A 19968-nucleotide genomic window follows, 5' to 3' on the forward strand; every position below is an offset into this window, starting at 1 on the left:
GTGATTTATAACTAGCTGTGCAAGTACAAATGCTTTTTCCTATGTTTAATAACCCTCATACAAGTTGCACTATCCCTCTTGAAAGCAATCTGCCTCCAAAGGAAGCAAATCCTGGTTTCAGAAAAACAAACAGTAGTGTGAAAAGAACATTTAGTCTTTTACCAGGAAGTGTTATTACTGACCTGCAAGGCTGTTAGCTAGGCAGACCACAGGCCCCTTTACCAGAAAATACACAGATYACATTTCCTCCTTTTCAGAGAATTACAGAATCACAGACTATTCTGGGTTGGAAGGGACCCACAAGGATCACTGCATTTTCTCCAAAATAAAAAAGCACTAGATAAAAAAAAAAAAAAAAGAAGAACCAAACCCAACCCCAATCCCAAAAACTCCCCCCAAAAAACCCCAAGCCCAAAAAACTACCTAAGTAGTTTTGTCAGTATTGAGTAATGTCACATTATTATATAAATAACCCTGTATACAAGCTCGAAAAAGCTAAACTTTAGAGTTTAATAGGCCCCATAGGACACTAGGTCAAGCTGTGTAATAGTGGTATACATAACAAAAGGAATAAACCTCTACACAAGTCACTCAAATTCAGTTTTACTGGTAGTACACTTCCTAATAACACTGAAATGAARAAGAATCCAGCACTGCTGCATCCACATATTGCTTCAGACCCCAGAAAAACAGGATGTTAATTTAATTGTTATTCCATAATATGCTGCCAAACAGCAGGTGGCTGGGTTGACAAGCTTGTGTTGATGTAAGTAGCCCTCCCCCTCAACATCTCTAGTCTAATTCTTATCACCCTAATCAATCAGATATGATGTATTTATTAATAGAACCACAAATGGGAGGCAAGACAACATAAGCAACAGGGGCACTGCAGACAACTATATTTACACGTATAAACATATCCAAATTTCAATTGTTTACAAGTAAAAGTGCACAAAGATCATTACAAAGTATCACTCRAATGTCAACTGGTCCATACAATGAAGCATCGCCTGGAAATGGACTAGCACTGCAGTAATTGAAATTGGAACTTCATAGTGAAAAACTAAAAGACAGTTTCCATAAAAATCTTTTAAAAAAATATTAAAGTCAAATGAAGAAATACACGTTTCAATGTATAAAATTCATGGATGCACCATGTATCCAGTAAAGTAGAGCTCTAGAAAACACCTACCGTGGCTACCTCAGCAGCTGCAGCACTGTGAAAGAGCYGAGACACAAAGCCCTTTGCGGGATACTGTAAGTGGTAGTGTTGGCAAACAACAGATTTAGGCACTCTAGTTTAAGGCAGCATTTRAATGGCAAGTGGTTGACTTGTGAAAACAGTCATTAGCTTGCAGTGGTGAATCCTCTGGTTGTGCTCCAGGTTTTCAGTGCTCACAACAGGTTACTGAAGGGCTGAAGATGGACCACAGTTCTAGGAGTTTCTCTTGATTGCATTGTAGGCTAGAGCTGAGATGCATTATTTCCCCAAATTAACAAAACACATTACGGTCTCTTATCAGTTATGCCAAACATCTGGAATGTAATGATGGTTGCAGTGGTATTGTTATAGCAGCATACATGGATACTGGGATGAAACTAGTGCTGAAGATATTTAAAGAAAATGATTTGTTACAAAATAAGACAAGCAATGACAGCAAAGTGTTACAGACAACATGCCTGACTGTGCTAGGCATGCAGGAGGAGGTTAAGGCGAGCATGGAGGTGGCACAGGCAGACTGATAACTGACACGGGATTCTAAATGACTGCCAATAAAAGTGAGTCGGAAAAGAGCATAATTGAGAAAATCAAAACACAGCACAAGCTAGAATATAGTTTGTGCACCTGGGACACCTAGGACAATGAAAATAAAGCAATTTTAGGAGCAGTAGCCTTTTTACTCTGGTAATGGAACTCTTATTTTCCTGCACAAATTGAAGGTTTTGTAATACATCCTTACCTATATATGGAGATGCTAAGATGTTAGTGACTAAATGTATGTCTGCATGCATTCATGCAACTAGCTTTTCCCTTGGGCCTCCCAGTCTAGTACCCCTCCCCTCCCCACCCCCACCCCCCCAGCAGCTGCATGTAACCTCCTTCAAGATCTCGCCCATTTTCTCAGAAACCCGCTTCAGGAACCTGCAGTCCAAGAGGAAAAAGAAAAGAACAAAGTTACTGAAGGCCTTYAGAAGACAGAGAGGCGTGCTCAGTTCTAACAGGCCATTCTCAGAGGCTAAACATTAGCCTTGTATTTAATTCCACAAATTCTCATTAGAAATATGAAATTAGCATTTTTTTCCCCCAGTTATCAAGTTGTACAAAGCAGTATCCTATCCTCATTGATATAACAATGAGGAGAACTGCTGTACATTTAAGACATTGTCTTCAAACTAAACACAATACAATTCAAAGACTTAGCTCACAGGCACAGATTAATATAAAATCATTCCCTTATCAGGAGCAGAGGGAGTTTTCATCAAGCATTACATGTGATCTCTTTTTGTTTGTTCAAGGTATCTAGAGTTAAAACATTGATGTCATGTCCAATACAGAACATTCTACATTACAAGTACTRAAAAGGAAGGAGATAGGCAGGTCAGTGGACTTTCTGTCCTTTTTAATCATAATGTTTTTTCCTGAGTATTTTTGTTGAACTTTCAGAATCAGAAAATATTTTCCTGTTTAAGAAGTGAAAGCTGCCAAGAATTTGCTAAGGAAGGAAATTAATAATTTTCAGTAACTGAGTTCAGTTAGTTATTAGAGGAAAARGATCTCTGTTTTAAGAATATAGTTTTAGTTATAAAAGTGGGAACAGTAAATCTTGGAGATCTCTGAAACTTAAGTATTTTTTCAGTTCTCTATAAAAATTATGTATTCTACAGAACAAGCAGGAATCCTGGTCTTTTTCAATTTAATAGCTGAACTGGATTTAGTGCTTTCAAAAGCAGGAAAGCAGAAGACATTGGTCAAAATTACAGACCAGTGCAAGATGCGTAATTTAACRTGGTCATCTCAGAAAAGAACTATAGCTAACTCCCCATGCAAATAAGAGATCATTGCTGACTTCTGATACTGTAATTCTTCCCATGAGCCTGTGTAACTTACGATTTTTCCACTATTTTCCCTGGGGAATGTACAACTGAGGGCTGCCAGTTTACTGTTAGATATAGGTTACTGCACCTTTGCTGTTTTTCTCTAGCGTTACATCTATATATGATGTTGGCACATAGCCTTCCTCTCCATTCTGTCTTCGAGCTCTTGTCCACCCATCTCCTTTGTCCTCCTCAATAATGTACAAAATCTCCCCCTCTTTCATTGCTAGAGTGCCTTCATTATGACCTGGGAAAAAAAGAGGCAAAGAAGTCTCACTGTTCAGACAGAATCTCAAGTCATCTCTTTCCCAAAGCATAGCTTCCAAATTGTATATAAACAGGAAGAATGAAAGATCTGTGCAAGAGAAGATATGACCAGATTTACAGAAAAAAACCTAGTCCCAATTTGTAAAGCTGAATATTTTCCAATAGCTGCGCTAATATTTATCTTAAAACAGCACAAAAGTACTGCTCATGAATTAAAGTAATTTAAAGTATCTTCATTGATCTTTTAAGCAATTAGTTACTCATACAGGTAATTTGCTTTAAATCATTTTATCTGTCTGCTCTAGAACAAATCATCCCTACCCTACGGTCAGAGAATCTCAGTATATGTTGTTAACCTTACCATCGAAGGGATATATTGCCTTGCAGTGTCCTATAGCTGGTAATGGATCATCATCTTCAAACTCATCATCAAACTCATTGGGATGAGCATGTTGCTGTGGTGGGCCACGAACTTCCTGGTTGGCATCATCCGTGTAACTCCCTTCAGGGCTGGAAAGCAAAGACTGGAGCATGAGGACTCTGAGGGGTTCTTRGCTCTAAAACTCAGAACATCCATGCATCACAAAAAAGGGCAGGTCATGGGTATTGTTTTGGAATTCCTGTTGGCACTTTTTGTATTATTGTCAKAGGTGATTTTCTGAAAAAACTCATCTAGCAAAAGTTTAGACTGGATTCTGCTACGAAAACAAACATAAATTYGACATTCCTGTCTCCACAGAACACGGAAAACTAGTAAGCCTTACACAGTGGAGTAAGACAGGTTTAAAAGGCACTGCTATTTAATGAGCACGTGTTTCAATTAGACTGTTTTTGTATGTTACCAAAATGGAATGAAGTGACCTCTAGCAGTCAGAACCAATTAAGATTTCCCTTTAARAGGACATACACTTGGGGAGGATAAGTAACAACTATCACTTCTATTAATTATCAGGGAGCTGTGCTGATTCTAGCATAGGATAGAAAGCAGTAGAGACAGAATAGTGACCTCTCTCGGCCCTGTGTCACCAGGTGGTTGATATCGCTGCTGTGCCGCCTGTCGCTTCTGGCTGCTACTTTACCTTCAACTTCAGAGAGCCAAGCCTTGGGGAAAAAAGGCAAACATTGGTGTYAAAGAAAACTTGATTCTAAACCAGCACATTTAACAAATGCATTTAACTGCATACAATTCACAGAYACACAGAGACTGTTCAGATGTCAAGTCTCATAATTACTTCACACAAAGCATGAACCTATCCTTTAYGTTTAGCCTACACTCCATACCAGTGTTAAGGAAAAAAAAAAAAAGGCTTTTTTATTACATGTGAATTTCAAAATAAGTGAATAATAATATATTCTTCTGAACAGTTTACATCTTTAATAATGTGCATCCTTATTCTAGCTAGATGAACAWACTTGCAAACACAGCACCCCACAAAAATTGTATCAGGAACACTTCTTTAAACCAAGTAGTTTTTCTGTGTGCCATATTTAAAACTGTAAGGCAAAGTACAATTGTACCAATCATTTACATTTTCCAAGGAACTGTTTTAGAGTCTAACCTCATTCTTGTGTATTTCCATCCGAAGACGGTCCATGTTGCCCATAGTCTCAGTTAATTTTGGTTGCAAACTGCTTGGATCACCCATCTGGGGATTTTTTTCATAAACATCCTTCATCTTGATGAGGGCATCTCTAAAAACGTACAAATCATGACAATACACAAGTATTGATTCATTAAAGCTGAAATAATCTTTATGAGATCCCAAACTGTGATTAGGTACCAAGCACAGCAATGAGGAATTACTGGTCTTCACATCATACCTAAATCCTTCTCCCATTCTGTCATCTTAGCACTCTGCCTTCCTTTSCTGTCTTGTGCACAGGCCCACAAGGACTCCAGCTGTTGACTTTTACCTGTCTAGTCTCAGTACTGTTTCCCTAACTCAATACTATTTGTTATATACAATTTTTTGAATATTAGTAATGTTCTGTTCTTAAAGCACTAAGTTGCAGGCTCTCTTGCTCAACAGACCACACATTTTYTAATGCATGATTTTAGAGCCAGTGTTCCCTATGCAGTATTACAATCACAGTGAGTATTACGAAAAGCAGAAGGAAGCAGTGCTAACAGAACCTATGTACAATAAACTATGAACTTAAAAATGTTTTTTTTTTAATAATAGCCTGACCTACTGTATTGTCTCCTAGCTTTTGAGCACTGTTGGCTTAGGTAGAAGATGTAAAAAACCCCCAGAAAACAATGATAGAACTCCGAAAGAAAGACACTCACTTTTGGTCCGTTTCCTTCTGTAGTTCTCTGTTAAGTTCATCAATTCTCTGTTGAAGTTTCTTGCGTCTTTGTTCTGGAGGGAGATGGCTGAAGTCTTCTAGTGCAGGGCCCTGCAAGCAGAAAGGCTATGAAACAAGGCACATGCACGTGTCTGGGCAGCTGAAGTGACATACCCACACATGGACAGTGCTCACTGGAAGCAGGATGGACCTTCTGAAAAACTCTACTTGACAGACAGCTCTACRAAAGACCGCACAGAATAAATGCATGTTCTTGCTGCCAGAGTGCAGTATTTCAGTCAAGGGGCTTTTTGCCTTCTGTAGCAGTTGGCTCACAGAGCTAATTCAAAATTTCTATACTTTATTTTTGAAGTCCTGTACGTCCTCTTAAACATACTCTACTTAAAGCAGATTTAGAAAGGGCAGAATTATTTGAGTCAGAACAAAAATCTAAGTTGTGTTAATAATTATATATATATATATTATATACATATATATATATATAATACATATATATATAAATTGAAAAATTGTTTCTTTCTCTGGAGTGTCTTCTGTGGTCATTTGGATGGTATCAAAAGAAAAATACTTTTTCTTACGAATATTCAAATCTTCATTTTAAAGCACTATTATAATTCTCCTCTAGAACTACAGCAATTCTAGAAAATATATTAAAAATTTACAAAGCTTTAATGGATTTTACCTCATGTAAAATTAGTTCACGGCAAAAGCCTTTGTAACACCAAAATTTTTACTTAAATTTGTTTATCTGGCTCAAAACTTGCTCAAGCATTCCAAGTCACCTCTTTTACAAAAAAACAACAACAAAACAAAAAAAAAACAAAAAAAACAAAAAAAAACAAAAAAACCCAAAACAAACAAAAACACCTAACACCCAAAAAACTTCAGGGAGGGGAAGAAACGTGTTAGTTCCAAAACCTTTAAAAAAATCCCAAACCAGCCATTTTAGAACTACCTATTGTTATGAACCCAAACCTGCAAACCTGATTGCTAAGTTGTGCCAAGATTATAATAAGCAGAATAGAAGGGCCTTGGTATGAAATGCATGGAAAGAGATTTTTATGTATCTTGCGAGTTTGTTGTGAAAACTCTTCCCCTCAGGGTGACAGACACCAGCAGTGCTACAAKAAGGAAATATGGTACATCTCTCAATAACAAAAGGTTAAGTTACTTTTTGTGTTCTCAGTTGCCTAAGGAAGTTGGTTTTAACACAAGAAAAGTACCTGCCATTACAGAAACCCTGCATGGAGGCAAACCAAACTGGACAGCATTTGTTTTGTCAAGAAGGAAGTTTACAGAAACTTGACTACCGAGATTTTGACACAAGCCTTAGACTCATGTGCCAAGTTTCCAATATCTCCTCTTAAGATCTTCTTACCCCCTCMATTTCTTTTGCACTTGTAAAATCAATCTCATTGCTTTTTTAAGAAGGGAATACAAGGCATCATAAAAGAAAGAAAATCAAGATATGATGTTTCCAAAATAAAATAAATGCTTCTTTCTGGAGGAAGAAGAATACACACTGTGTATAGTCTCAAAGTCCGGAGATGCAAAATGACATAAATGACCCTGCTGTTCCCTTCATATAGAGTCTTCCAAGAGAACACTGTTAAGCATAATACACTATAAAGAAACAAAAATACAAACACGTCTTCTCTATCATTCTTCCTTACAGGTCAGTTTAAACCAGAGTATCCTATAAGACGAATCAGAAGAACAGAGGTCTTTTTGTGAATTTTTACTGATTCACTCTGCAAAACAATATTGATTAAGGCATGGYTTTAYTTAATGTAACAGCTTCCTCTATTTCTAAGCATAGAAGTTCTCCCCTGCAACTTTTTCTTCCAAATTCAAAGGAGTGGAGTATTCAATATTTCCTCTTTACACAAATTTTGTAATCTTATCACATAGATATTTTATGCATTAACAATTTTCCTGACAGAGAAAAATCACCAATTATTTCCATCATGACCAACTTGTGACTACTGCTCAACTCTAAAATTCCAAAATTGCAGATTCAGCTGCAGACAGATCACAAGTCTYATTGGCTTACATTAAGCATGGATGATTAAGAAGACTGTGCATATGAGTGGAAAATCTGAAGATGTATTTCAGCACCTGACTTAAAGCAGTTATGATATGGAAACACTTTCAAAAGATTATTTTCATGCTATCTTAGCAGAAGTACAGCAGACAGATCAGCACACGGGCTTACCATCTTCACCGACCACTGCACAGTTCATTTGAAACAGAAAGAAACGGGAAATTATTTACATGCAACGACCAGTTACAAAATTATTCATGCCTAAAAATGTATATTTAATATATTACTTAAGGATTGATATTTTCATTTTAAAAATACGTTTTACTATAAGTACAAGAAAATAATTGCTTTAAGAACTACTGATTTAAAAAATACCACGTGATAATAGGTACTTTAACTTACAAAATTTTAATACACAACTTCATTGAACTACTTTTGAATTTTAGTGTTCTGAATAAATGGCTAAAGAGCCTTCTATTGTAAGTAAATAAACACACACAGAGCCAACATTGCACAAAATAGCAGAATTTGATGATGATGGACTGATCAGCCATATGAAAATATTTTGCTACTCATAGCTCAAAATCCACTACAATCACTCTWACAAATGTAGTTTTTACAATGTATTTACTTTATTATCACACCAAATCTAGAATAAACAATGGTATTTTTCAAGTTTAGAAGTAATTTCTTTTACTTTCTGAAAACAGCACTTGGGTCATTGCTGTTTCCTAGAATTGTTTTAGTCCAAGTGAAAATAAAGACATTTAAAGTGTGACTACTTTATCCTTAGAAGCATCAAATAAAACATGGCTGCCAGGAGTTGAATCTTGGGTTTAACATGCCCAACATTTTGAAGATCTACCATGCTTTCAATGATTTGGACAACCCTTTCCAGAGAAACACCAAGCACCTTACAAGACAGGTATCTCAACTTCACTTTGGACCCTGAGCAGATGTTAAAGCTGTTGATGTGGGCACACASACAAAATCAGAAGGGAATTAATGAGGAAAGCAAAGCACCTTCACAAATGATACTTTGGTAAGAATCTCAAAGACCAGAGATGCAAAGGGACATAAATAACCTTCCTGTTCCCTTCAAAGAGATTCTTCCAAGAAAACWCACTGTTAAGGTTGACAGCTCAATGCTGACAATGCAGCTATTGTATGTCCCAAGTGGCATCAAGCACAGACCTCTCAGAAGCACTATCACTGCCTGGAACTGTTAAGGTTTCAAAGGAGGAATCTTAGATTTCAGGAGATTACAGCAGCAGGTAACAGCAGCACTAACACAGCAAGTTACACTTGCTTACATCTTTTTTCAATAATCTGCTCCACACCTACTGTTTGCTGCTCTTGCTGTACATCATGAYAGGAAAATGTACTGCATGAAGCACAGAGTGGAGGGAGACTGGTACTGTCATCTCCAGTGCCCTGAGGGAAATCTTAGACAGGGCCTGCTAAACAAAATGACCAGGATGGTTCACTGTCTGATATATACCAACTCATGGATGGAGCTCAGTAGATGCAGAAGCAAATTAAATACCATTWTACATGGGCAGACAGTGATAGGACAAAGGGGAATGTTTCTAACCTKAAAGAAGACAGATTTAGATTAGATGTTAGGATGAAATTCTATATTCAAAGGGTGGTGAGACATTGGAACAGGTTGCTCAGAGGGGCTGTGGATGCCCCAACCCTGGCAGTGTTCAAGGCCAGCCTGGATGGGGCTCTGAGTAGCCTGGTCTAGTGGAAGGCATCCCTGCCCAGGCAGGAGTTGGAACGAGATGAGCTTTGCAGTCCCTTCCAAACCAAACCTTTCTATGATTCTACGGTTTAGTAGCTCTGCATGTCAGTACCAATTGGACATCATTTTCTAAGGACAAAAAACATGGTAAACACTGTTACACAGCAACTATTAAGGATTTAATCAAGATGCATTATACAGATAAGTCTGATYAATGAGATTTATAACAAGTCTATTAGTATTCCAGTATACATTTAAGTTGAAAAGACTTTAAAAACATCCAACACTGTTGTGTCTGCTAAAATACTTGCAAGGATACTCAAAATATATAAAAATTAAATGTTCATCTTGAAGATTTTACAGAGATTAACTCCGTAATATTATGGCATGTTTCAGTGAATCTAGGTCTGTAGCATACTAGTGAGGCTTCCTAATTTTAAAGAATTATTACATTTAAATTAAAGAATGTATTAATTTAATTTTACAACATGAACTATGTGTTTTAAAAAATCAAATGAAGATATGATTTAATTTTCCATTAGCATTCTGTAGCTGTTAGAAGATGATATTTTGCTTCAGAAAGAGATGGTAGAACTACTGGTACTACAAGGTGGTGATTTGTAAGCCTAAAGTCAATACATAAAGTAATCAAGAAAATCGAGGTGTAATCAAGACCTGTGCCATTCCAACAAGTAACTAACCTAATCCAGTCAGATCCTCCCTGAGTACTAAAGAAAAAACATTACCTTCATGACCAGATCAAATTATGATATAATGACTCAGAAGGGGAAAGGAGAAGCTGTCTCCATACAGACTYAGAGGACCACAAGAATTTTCTATARAATGGCAGCSGTTAGAMGTTATCTGGGGGCCTGGAATTAGATGCCACAACAWGACTTAAAGATAAATAAATAAATATTAAATGTAGCTCATTCTGTTTCAGAAGGGAACAACAATGGAGACTCTAAATTGTAACTGCTGCAATATAACCCCCCTGTTCCTTGATCTCCAAAATACCTCAACAGCCAACCATTCTTGTTGCACATGAGACAGCAAGTCAATATTATCTAGAAATACCAAAAAAGTATTAATTACCTTCTTATTTGGATCAATAAATATCACTAAACATAAAAAAAACTGGGCAGCCTATGCTTTTCTGACATAACAGGMAAGTGCCAGTACATTTATCACTAGTACCATAAATGTTGCTAGGAAACCACTTAGCATTTTCCTTCAACCGACTTCCAGATAAATTCTATTTGCAGAATATACCACTATATTAGTAAATTAATTGATAAATCTCAGCAAACTTTGGTAGTAATTTTTTTCACTAATTTTACCCAAAATAATTTGGGACAAACAAGGACATCTAATGAATTGGAAAATGCATTAAAATTATAATGTTAAAAAAAAAAAATCAGTATTTCAAAATCTCCAATCACCATAAGCTATAGCATTTGATGTACAAATGTTCCTAGTACAGTGTCTCATAATGAAGTTTTACTGTTTCAATTCAAAGTCAGCAAATAAGACATCTGACCTATCAGATGATTTTTGTGGTTACTATATATCCAATGATAAATTACTGCAAAAATRTGTTACATGATGGTAGGAAAACATTTGTGAATGTGAACAATGAAGAAAGGTATCAAACACATGCTGAGCACCCTCTTTATAACACCTTTCTTTTAGGCATGAGCATTTCGAGTCTGATAAAGAGCATTTCTATTTTATTTTTTACTTTCAATCTGTTGGTAACTTCTGTATAGTACGAAACAAAGTATCCTAMAAGTGACCTTATAGCTGAAGTGTTACTTTTAACCAAGTAAGCCTTATAATGAGGGTGAAGAGCATCAGAAAAGCCACATCACAAACACACTGCTCACAGCCCATCATGCATTTCAACTTGTTATCAAACTTACCCCTCTTTTGAGGCTTCTGAAAGAAGGAATTCTGGGCTTCCCTGTTTTTATGTCACTCATGCAATAATGCACTGGTTCAATGGAGAATATGGGATACTGGGACCCATTAGGAGTACTGGATGTGTATAAACTAGTAGGGGTTAGGGGTGGGGATTGTGGCTAATGTGGAAATAAAGAAAGCAATAAATAAGCCAAATGTTCAAAGTGACTTTAAAATGAAAATTTTGTCTTACAAAAAAGAAAAATTTCCATYCAACAGAAACAGTTTGTAACGTTCCAGACACATTTATACTATAACTGCATTGAGTTTAAAAGGCTTCTGTCATGAATTAATCTTCAGAGTTACAGGTTGCTGCAGAGAATGAAGGAATATTCAGAAAAGCTTTAGACTCAACACTGCCACAGGATCCCAAAGCTCCCTGTCTCTYTTCCTAAAACAGAGCTCTGCTATTGCCAATTTAGTTACAGTCATTGTGGAAGCTTAAGCATTCCTGATCACTACCTCCTCCTACACATTGCGGACCCTACCCTACCAGGTTAGCCAAACCAGAAATATTTGGTACAGCTATGGAGAACAACTAAAACAAAAAGTACTCTCAATGTCTGTAGTCAAGCTGGACTRACAAAGGCTGCACAGCATTCTTAATTTCATCACAAGAACCTCCTCTCCTTTTTTCAAATTGCTTCTCTCAATTTTTGTCTATCATACCTCTGTTATTTTTCCCCAGTTCAATTTTCCTCTACTATTTCCACTTTTATGTCTTTGACAACATTAAAAATAGGTAAATGAATACCTGGAAGTCAAGACCAGCCATAGTTTCAGCTCARTGAAGGCCTAAAGGCCACCATGAATACCCCAGCTGTAGTAAACAAGCTAATTTTATAATAGAAAATTTAGGAAAGTATTTTAAAACCTGTGAATAGTATTGGGAATTAAGTATGTATCTTCCAGAAGTAGTTTGCTTCCAGCTGCTGTTTTGTAGCGTACTCCTCCATCCTCCCCAAAAACAGGTAACAAAAGAGGAACAAGATCTTTCATTTCATCCAGGTCCTTAAGGAAGAGATGCATGTAGCATGTACACACATATGTACACACATATGTATACCTGTGACTCCATTCAGAAAACAGTAAGGCTGATTCCCTGAATGCTACACACAAAGTGAATGAACTGGGGACAAGAAAGAGTAGGGTAGTTCTTGTCAGCTTGTTTCAGCTGTCATCATAMTAAGGGATTTCTTACAACTACAGTAAATGCCAAGGTCCAGACTGAAAACCAGTGCACATTTATGTAGTCTCTAAACTCTCAGAAATGTCTTGTGGTCAAACTGGCAATTGTGATCTAATCTCAGAACAGGCCAAATCTCACCCACCTCTRCAGACAAATGCAATCTACATGCCCATATATTAATGCATTTGAACTGTTATGAATCATTAATTATACTGCATGAAAAGTAAACAATCAGTTTTAACACATAGCTGGAGTTTCATAAGACACTGAGGAAGGAATAAAGAATCAGCTGTATCCTTCCTTTCTGTAAAGATCTACTTTCTCAGAAYACTAGCAAATGGAAAATAAGTCCTACCATTAAGAAGCTCTAAGAATAGCTTCCTGTAATAAATGACAGGAAGTGGCTTGGAGCATCAAAATAACGGCAAAGAAATTTGTGGTAATCATTAAAATGGCTCACTGATATGCTCCAATACTAAATAAGGATATAGCATATAATTTAAATATGTATATGCTCAATTATTTGTTTCTATAGCTAATGCATGTACTGACAATYTTTTTTGTTGATCCATGAAGGCAACTCGCACAGAAAGTGCGACTCATAAGACAACAAAGGAGCCATTTCTATGCTTTCAATTTTTTCTTGAGCATAGGAATATTTTTACCTATTTCATAGTAATAATTCTTCTAGGACATTCACCTTTATGGAGATTCCACAGTATGTTTTATCAATGATGTATTGTAAGTTGTAATGYTTCCAGAGAAACCTCAGGAGTTTTCAAAACTAGCAGCAGGTATAATAAAAATCTCTGTAACACTTCTATATATAAATGTGACATTTAGAAGGGGATTGCTTTCTGTGTCGTAACAGACAKATCTGAAGTGKGCCCAATTCTAAAGCATATTCCCCCACCTTATTTTTACATTCACAATTAATACCYTTCCTATGCAATTACAGAATTCTASAATCTTAGAAACATTACAATGGGAAGTTACTTTTATCAAGTAACTATTAAAAATGTTCCCAGATACAAATCACTAGAAGAAAAACTGAAAAATTTCCCCAGTGACAACTTGATTTTTAACATGGTAAGTACTCTACTCTGCTCAAACCTTCAGATCTCCTCATATATACTTTGAAATACATTGGCAGGCAAGGGGAAGATTTCTTTTTAAATACACAAATTGCTGCTTCCATGCACTCTAGATGTTCACATTTTCATTTTCCAAATAGTAATTTGTTAATTGTTACCTTTGGTTTCTTCCCAAATAGCCACAGCTTTCCTTTAGCTTTGCCGACTGTAGTTTTTGTATCAATTCTCATTCCCTCTTGCTTTGGTGTACTGATGGTTCCATCAGAGATAGTTCTGTAAATATTCTGACTGTAGTCTTCAAATGGAAAATCTCCAGGAGGTTCAAAACCAGATTTGAAGCAGTCTATCACTAGTTGAGAGTCCTAAACATGGGACAGTAAGGAGTTTAAAATGCAAACCCATCAAGAATCAGAAAGAAATCAGGGAGACAAATTTTTCATTTAACTACATAGATACATAGGCAAAGAGCAGGCTCAAAACACACTTTTGRACAGAGCAAGTTAAATAACATTTTTTTATCTCAGCAGTGTTTATAAGAGTATAGCAAAGCATACTCTGCTATTCAGAACATTCCAGCAAATAGTTCCCGAGGGCTGTCATAACTTTGGCCCTAAAGCATGTCCTGTTTCAAACTATTTTCCACACCTTAATCTTTCACCATCGGCACTGAAATGAAGACAGAAATAAGATACTAGATGTAGTAAGATATAATGGGAAAGAACCTGCTGCTAACAGGACACAGAATGAYACTGTGTTAACTGAGCACCCTTTATATGATTTAACTCCGCATACAGGGGAAAATACCAACCAGGCTGGTATTGCAGGATATTTCAGGATAACCAAAACAATGYGTCTAAAATCAAACCCCATGAGAACATTTAAAAGATATTCAGATCACACAAAATCAGTAAAGCAGGAAGAGAGCACWCAACAAAACAGAAGTGATCACTTCTGCTGAAATTGAAGTCACAAGACTTTCAACGCAAGTATTTGACAACAGAAAGATAAACGTACAGAGTAAGTCAGTCTTTCCCCTCGCCAGAGCTTCTGTACCAGTTWAATTGCTTACACACATATAAAAAGTTACTCAGTTCTACTTACTCTATGTTCATCAACTGATTTTGCTGCAAGGATCATCCCTTCTAAGCATTTTGAGATAATTGGAATAACCTTGCGCTCAGAGTCAGCAAAGCCTTTGTAACATTCACTAAGTTTGATAGTCCTTCTTTCATCCATTTCTTGAAGTTGCTGCAAGTRCAAAGAAAGATAAAAGCTTTCATTTGCAGATTCTTTTCCTCCTCAATCCTGACACATGCAGTCACAGAGGTCACCACAGTGTGGGACAGAATTTCTGTGCTTTCCCAGTATTCTTATTTGCTTAACAAAATGGAACTTAAACATCCTTTCAGATATAGACTTAAAATATCCAGAATAATAGTTACAAAAAGTTTGTGCTCTTTGATTTTTAAAAATCATGTAAAGGACTGAACTTTCTTTTCCTTCTTCTTTTATAAAGCACATGTACAGTGTTTACAGACAGCTATTTAGTGCTAAGTATTTGTTTCATGCAAAAATGAAAACCACAGTGAAATGTTATGACTTCTACATCTCCTCCCTCTCTCCTTTTAGTTTCAAGTAATTCCTCTTTGGTGATAAATATCTCCATCTTGCTTTTATTTTTACAACTTCCAAGAAATACCAATTACTTAAAAAATGGGCAAAATAAGAAGAATAAGAAAATAAAGACATGCTGTATCATTCATTATTTTACCTTATAAATCTGAGGAATGACAATGTAGTAGTGTTTGTGCTGTTCTCCATTAAAATTCTGTAGTTGTGCAGCATATTCRTTTTTGTTTTCATCAGCCATATGCGTACGCAGGTTTAACTGTTGCTTAGCCTAGGAAGAGAGCGTGATCAGGTTAAACATGTCTTGTGCTTTTCAATGACACAGAGCATTATTTCATCAACTATGCAAAAACACTCGTCACAAGTCATCAAAACTGACATAAGTGAAATACAAAGAATGWGAGAATTCACATATACTGACACTGCACAAACCTCATTTGTTACAYRCAGAGAAAGYGATGATCAYTGTAGCTCCCTTAGTCAGACTGCTTAAATGCATGTCCTAAAAACCACAGAAGTGACTGAACATACAAACCACAAAGTACAAGGCACAGAACAGCAGACAGCTGCCTGTTTAAGGAGGGCAGTCAGCACAGCACCCAAGGATGTCATGAAGCTCAACAAGGCCAARTGTGAGGTCCTGCATGTGAGCTGGGGCAGCCCCAAGCACTAACACAGGCTGGGCAGAGAACAYGCTGACAGCAGCCCTGAGGAGGAGGACCTGGGGTCCCTACAATGTGCCCTCACAGCCCAGAAAGCCAACCTTGTCCTGGGCTGCATCCAAAGCAGTGTGGCCAGCAGGACAAGGGAGGTGACCCCACCCTCTGCTCAGTCCTCATGAGACCCCACCTGGAGTGGCCTCAGCACAGGAAGGAAATGGACCTGGTGGGAAGAGTCCAGAGGAGGACATAAAGAAGATCAGAGGGCTGGAGCATCTCTCCTCTGAAGACAGGTCGACAGAGTKGGAGATTTTCAGCCTGGAGAAGAGAAGGCTTTGGAGACACCTTAGAGCCCCTTCCAGTACCTGAAGAGGGTCTACAAGAGAGCTGGAGAGGRACTTTCCACAAGGGCATGGAGTGATAGGACAAGGGGAATGGCTTTGAACTCAYAGAGGGCAGGTTTACATTAGACTTTAGGAAAAGATTCTTCACTATGAGGTGGTGAGGCACTGGGACGGTTTGCCCAGAGAAGCTGTGATGCCCTACCCCTGGCAGTGTTCAAGGCCAGTTTGGATGRGGCTTTGAGCAACTTGGTCTAGTGGGAGCTGTCCCTGCYCATGGCCRAGGAGACTTCAAGGTCCCTTCCAACCCAAACCATTTTGATGCTGAAGCRCACTCCTTTGCTGTGCTGCCTTACRTTTCACTGTAACTTTGATTTTGCACATAGTATAAAATGTAACMATTTTATACCTTCAATGAATATTGTTTCAGTATTGATGGATATATGAAACATTACTTATAATARAGAAAAAACACTGGCCTTACCTTCTCAACATCAGCCTTGGTTGCATTAGTGTCATTGTCCAGTCGTTCATAGCTCTGCTGGGCTTTCTCTGCCTCTCTGCATTCTCTCTCAAATTTCTTTTTGCTCTATAAAAGGCACAAAYTTACTGCTGTAACAGCCACTATTCCCATTTGGTTTCATACATTAATTCTGAWTTCTAAATATCAAAGCTTCCATTGAAGTATCTTAAATCCACTAAGTACCTTTAAATGAGCACATTGTTAGCACAGCAACTAGGTCAACTAGATTATTTTGAAGGCTGAAGTCTGAACATGTATCCACACTACAATCATCATCAGTATTCATATCAAGTGGCACAGCTGTAGGTAGCACAGACAACAGCATCCAAAATCCTTGATGTTCCATACATASGGCTGTTGTCAAGACAACCGCTGCAGGAAAAATTGTTGCAGCTCCAGAAGTTAACATCTCTAGAGAGCAACTGCAGCTGAGACTGTGAGCTCCTGCTTCACAGCAAAGTCAGGCAATTGAGGTTAGCATGTCCCTTAAAGGCATCAAAATGCATTTAAAAGACTGACTTTGCACTCWGGTAAATACAAGGCACGCAATAAAACTGATCATTTGTGCTAAACTCTGGGAATTATTTTGGTGAAGAGCGATATCATCTAAAACAATCACATCTGCTTCTATTCTGATCCTCTGATGATGAATTAAACTCTTTGACATGACAATGAAGCAAGACCCTGCTCATCTGGAACCTCAACAACAAAATACTGGAGAGGTGAATTTCTATTGCTTCACCATCATCTGGATCAAAGACATAATAAATTTTTAAGACAGAAAACCAGAATATCAGAATGCATCTTGAAGAGACTTGGTTGAATTTCATACTGTCTTATCTTCAAATGCATTTCTTTCAAAAAAATGAAGCTTATAGTCTTGTCATAGAGACATTCACTTCCTGCATTTCTCTGCTAAACAGTAATTCTGCCTGCTGAAGGTACAACCGTTTATAGTGGTATTCCTGAATATAACTCACGTAACAAGCCCTCAAGCTCAAACCAAATTCAGTGACTTAAGATTTCATCTTCATATAAATAAACTGCCATTTCTAGTAGCCCAAGGAAAAGCAACCAAAGTCTGTACCCACATTAAAACCAAGTTCCTTTATGCTGGTTATGCTGGATAAAAGCCAAGGCCTCACTCAAACACATACACAGAAGCTGTTTACATGCGATTTTTTAAACCAGGGAACTATAAATACATTGAACTGTATTTTGGATGTTACTAAGCTACTTGGACATTTAGTAATACAGATAAATCTAAGCAAGACAGATGAAAACAGTTCTACTTACAGACTGTGTATCTTATTTGTTCAATAGGAATAAAATCAAAACACAAACTCACATTATCCATCTGTTTCCAGCACATGTCCAGATACTGCTGAGCCTTTCGCCCTTCCTGAAGATGCTAAAAACACCAAAATAAATTAAGTTTGCCTATATTTTTAGTATTATTACCATTAATTAGTCCCTACTTGACAGCCAATGATGTGCAGTATCTTCCACAAGCTACCCATACTCTTTGGAAGACACTACGAAACACGTGAGACTAGTATCACATATGAAAAACACACTGGYAAAAAAAAAGGGTTACTAGTAAGCACTATCTTCCCAAGAGAGTAATTTTTACTCTCTTTACTCTCTTTTTTACTCTCTAATTTTTAGTTTTAATAACTGTAGTAAACCAGTTTTAGTATATATATATATATTATATAATTTCAAATGTGTTTTATAAATGTGCTACAAAGCCTATGTATTACCATGTTCATTAAAATGGGTAAACAAATACATCAGTTCACTAGAAGACATRCATTTTGATATCCTATTATCAAATTTAAAAACATAGAAGTTACCATTTTTCTCTCAGTTTTTAGATCATGAGAATATCTCATCAATTCTCCATACACTCTGTGTCCCATTTCCTCTGCAACCACTTCTCGTTGTCCTGCATAGTCGTTCAACTCGTTGAGGATGTTAAAAAAGGCAATACACGAAGTAAACCTGACAGGAAGCACACATGCACAGACACACACAAAAAGTTAAGTAGCTTTTTTTAATATACTTCTTTTAGTATAGTCTGTACTCCTGATTAAATAAAAAAAAACACAGACATTTCACAACAAACCTTAACACTAATGAAGTTAGAGTAGAAACACAAGCTGGGAACACCTATGTTAAACCTAGCACATACTTCATGTTGCAATGTCTCTTCAAACACATTTGATAAGAACAGGGGGTTTGTGGATGGAAAAGAAAGAAGAAGAATACTACCTGGCAAGCCCTGTGGTATAGTGGTATCTCCTAAGCTGCCAAGTGAGAGGCCTGAGCTGGGGAACGGATACATACGTCCCTAGGCTCGGAGCTGAGCTTGCTGCAGAGATGATGTGCTTGGTAGTCTTGAGGGTGGAACGTGCCAATCATAGCACTCATATGCATCCCGATGGATGTTCTACACAACAAGTTTGCTATCAGCTCTGGAGACAGCTGCCTGTTTGCCTGCCCACCTCTTGGCTGGAAGTAAGGTGCCACTATGGCTGGCACTAAAAAGGGGGAAGAGGAGGGGCAAAGGGTAGAAAGTGTGTGTGGAAGGGAAGAAAGGGAAAAAAAAACAGGCACCGCATTAAAATATACATCTTTCTCTCTTTTAACTGTGGAATACTGCCATCTCCACAGGCTTGGCTTCTGGGAATTTCAAATGCCACTCTAGCTCTGGAAAGCCTATTCCCTGAGGTCCAGGATCTTTACACAGTTAAAAGAGCTAGAGGAAATCCCACTGTGAATTCTCAGGCACTCTGCACAGCATGTGCTCTGACTGCAACCTGAAACTTGTCCACTTTTTTATTTCCTAAGGCTTACCCCTAAAAAAAAAAAAAGTATTGCACTTTTTCAAATAAATTCATCAAATGGCTATGGACATGGACAGCAAACAAGCCTGTTTCTGATAAAAAGTTGTTTAGCACAAATTGTTCCTCCACCATTAGACATTCACTTATTTTGTCTCCGGAGTCAAAGCAAGTCAGCATTTTAAGAGCTTTTCTTGCCCAAAACAYGACAATTTTGCGTACACTCAGGTCTCAGCACAGAAATTCATAGCTACAATTGGT

The 19968-nt window shown here is 37.4% G+C and overlaps 1 protein-coding gene across 3 annotated transcripts in view; it reads right to left on the bottom strand.

Annotated features, from left to right (window-relative positions):
* Nucleotides 1-3: 3 nt before the first annotated feature.
* The window catches only part of FNBP1L (formin binding protein 1 like), a 54839-nt gene continuing 34874 nt past the window's right edge, over nucleotides 4-19968 (bottom strand). The window contains exons 4-16 of one of the 3 annotated variants that reach the window (XM_057373804.1): nucleotides 18718-18865; nucleotides 18210-18272; nucleotides 16823-16927; nucleotides 15481-15609; nucleotides 14811-14957; nucleotides 13868-14071; nucleotides 11387-11545; nucleotides 7889-7903; nucleotides 5654-5763; nucleotides 4923-5055; nucleotides 4370-4464; nucleotides 3725-3873; nucleotides 4-3343 (exon numbers count right to left, since the gene is read on the bottom strand). In XM_057373804.1, coding sequence (XP_057229787.1) covers nucleotides 3165-3343; nucleotides 3725-3873; nucleotides 4370-4464; nucleotides 4923-5055; nucleotides 5654-5763; nucleotides 7889-7903; nucleotides 11387-11545; nucleotides 13868-14071; nucleotides 14811-14957; nucleotides 15481-15609; nucleotides 16823-16927; nucleotides 18210-18272; nucleotides 18718-18865 — 1636 coding nt within the window. In that variant the 3' untranslated portion in view covers nucleotides 4-3164. The remainder of the gene's footprint in view (nucleotides 3344-3724; nucleotides 3874-4369; nucleotides 4465-4922; nucleotides 5056-5653; nucleotides 5764-7888; nucleotides 7904-11386; nucleotides 11546-13867; nucleotides 14072-14810; nucleotides 14958-15480; nucleotides 15610-16822; nucleotides 16928-18209; nucleotides 18273-18717; nucleotides 18866-19968) is intronic. The other 2 variants (XM_057373787.1, XM_057373796.1) reach the window with 2 other exon arrangements.

The sequence above is a fragment of the Malurus melanocephalus genome, unplaced genomic scaffold (assembly GCF_030028575.1).
Source record: "Malurus melanocephalus ecotype Western Australia unplaced genomic scaffold, MMel_1.1 scaffold_8, whole genome shotgun sequence".
NCBI classification, from domain to species: Eukaryota; Metazoa; Chordata; class Aves; order Passeriformes; family Maluridae; genus Malurus; species Malurus melanocephalus.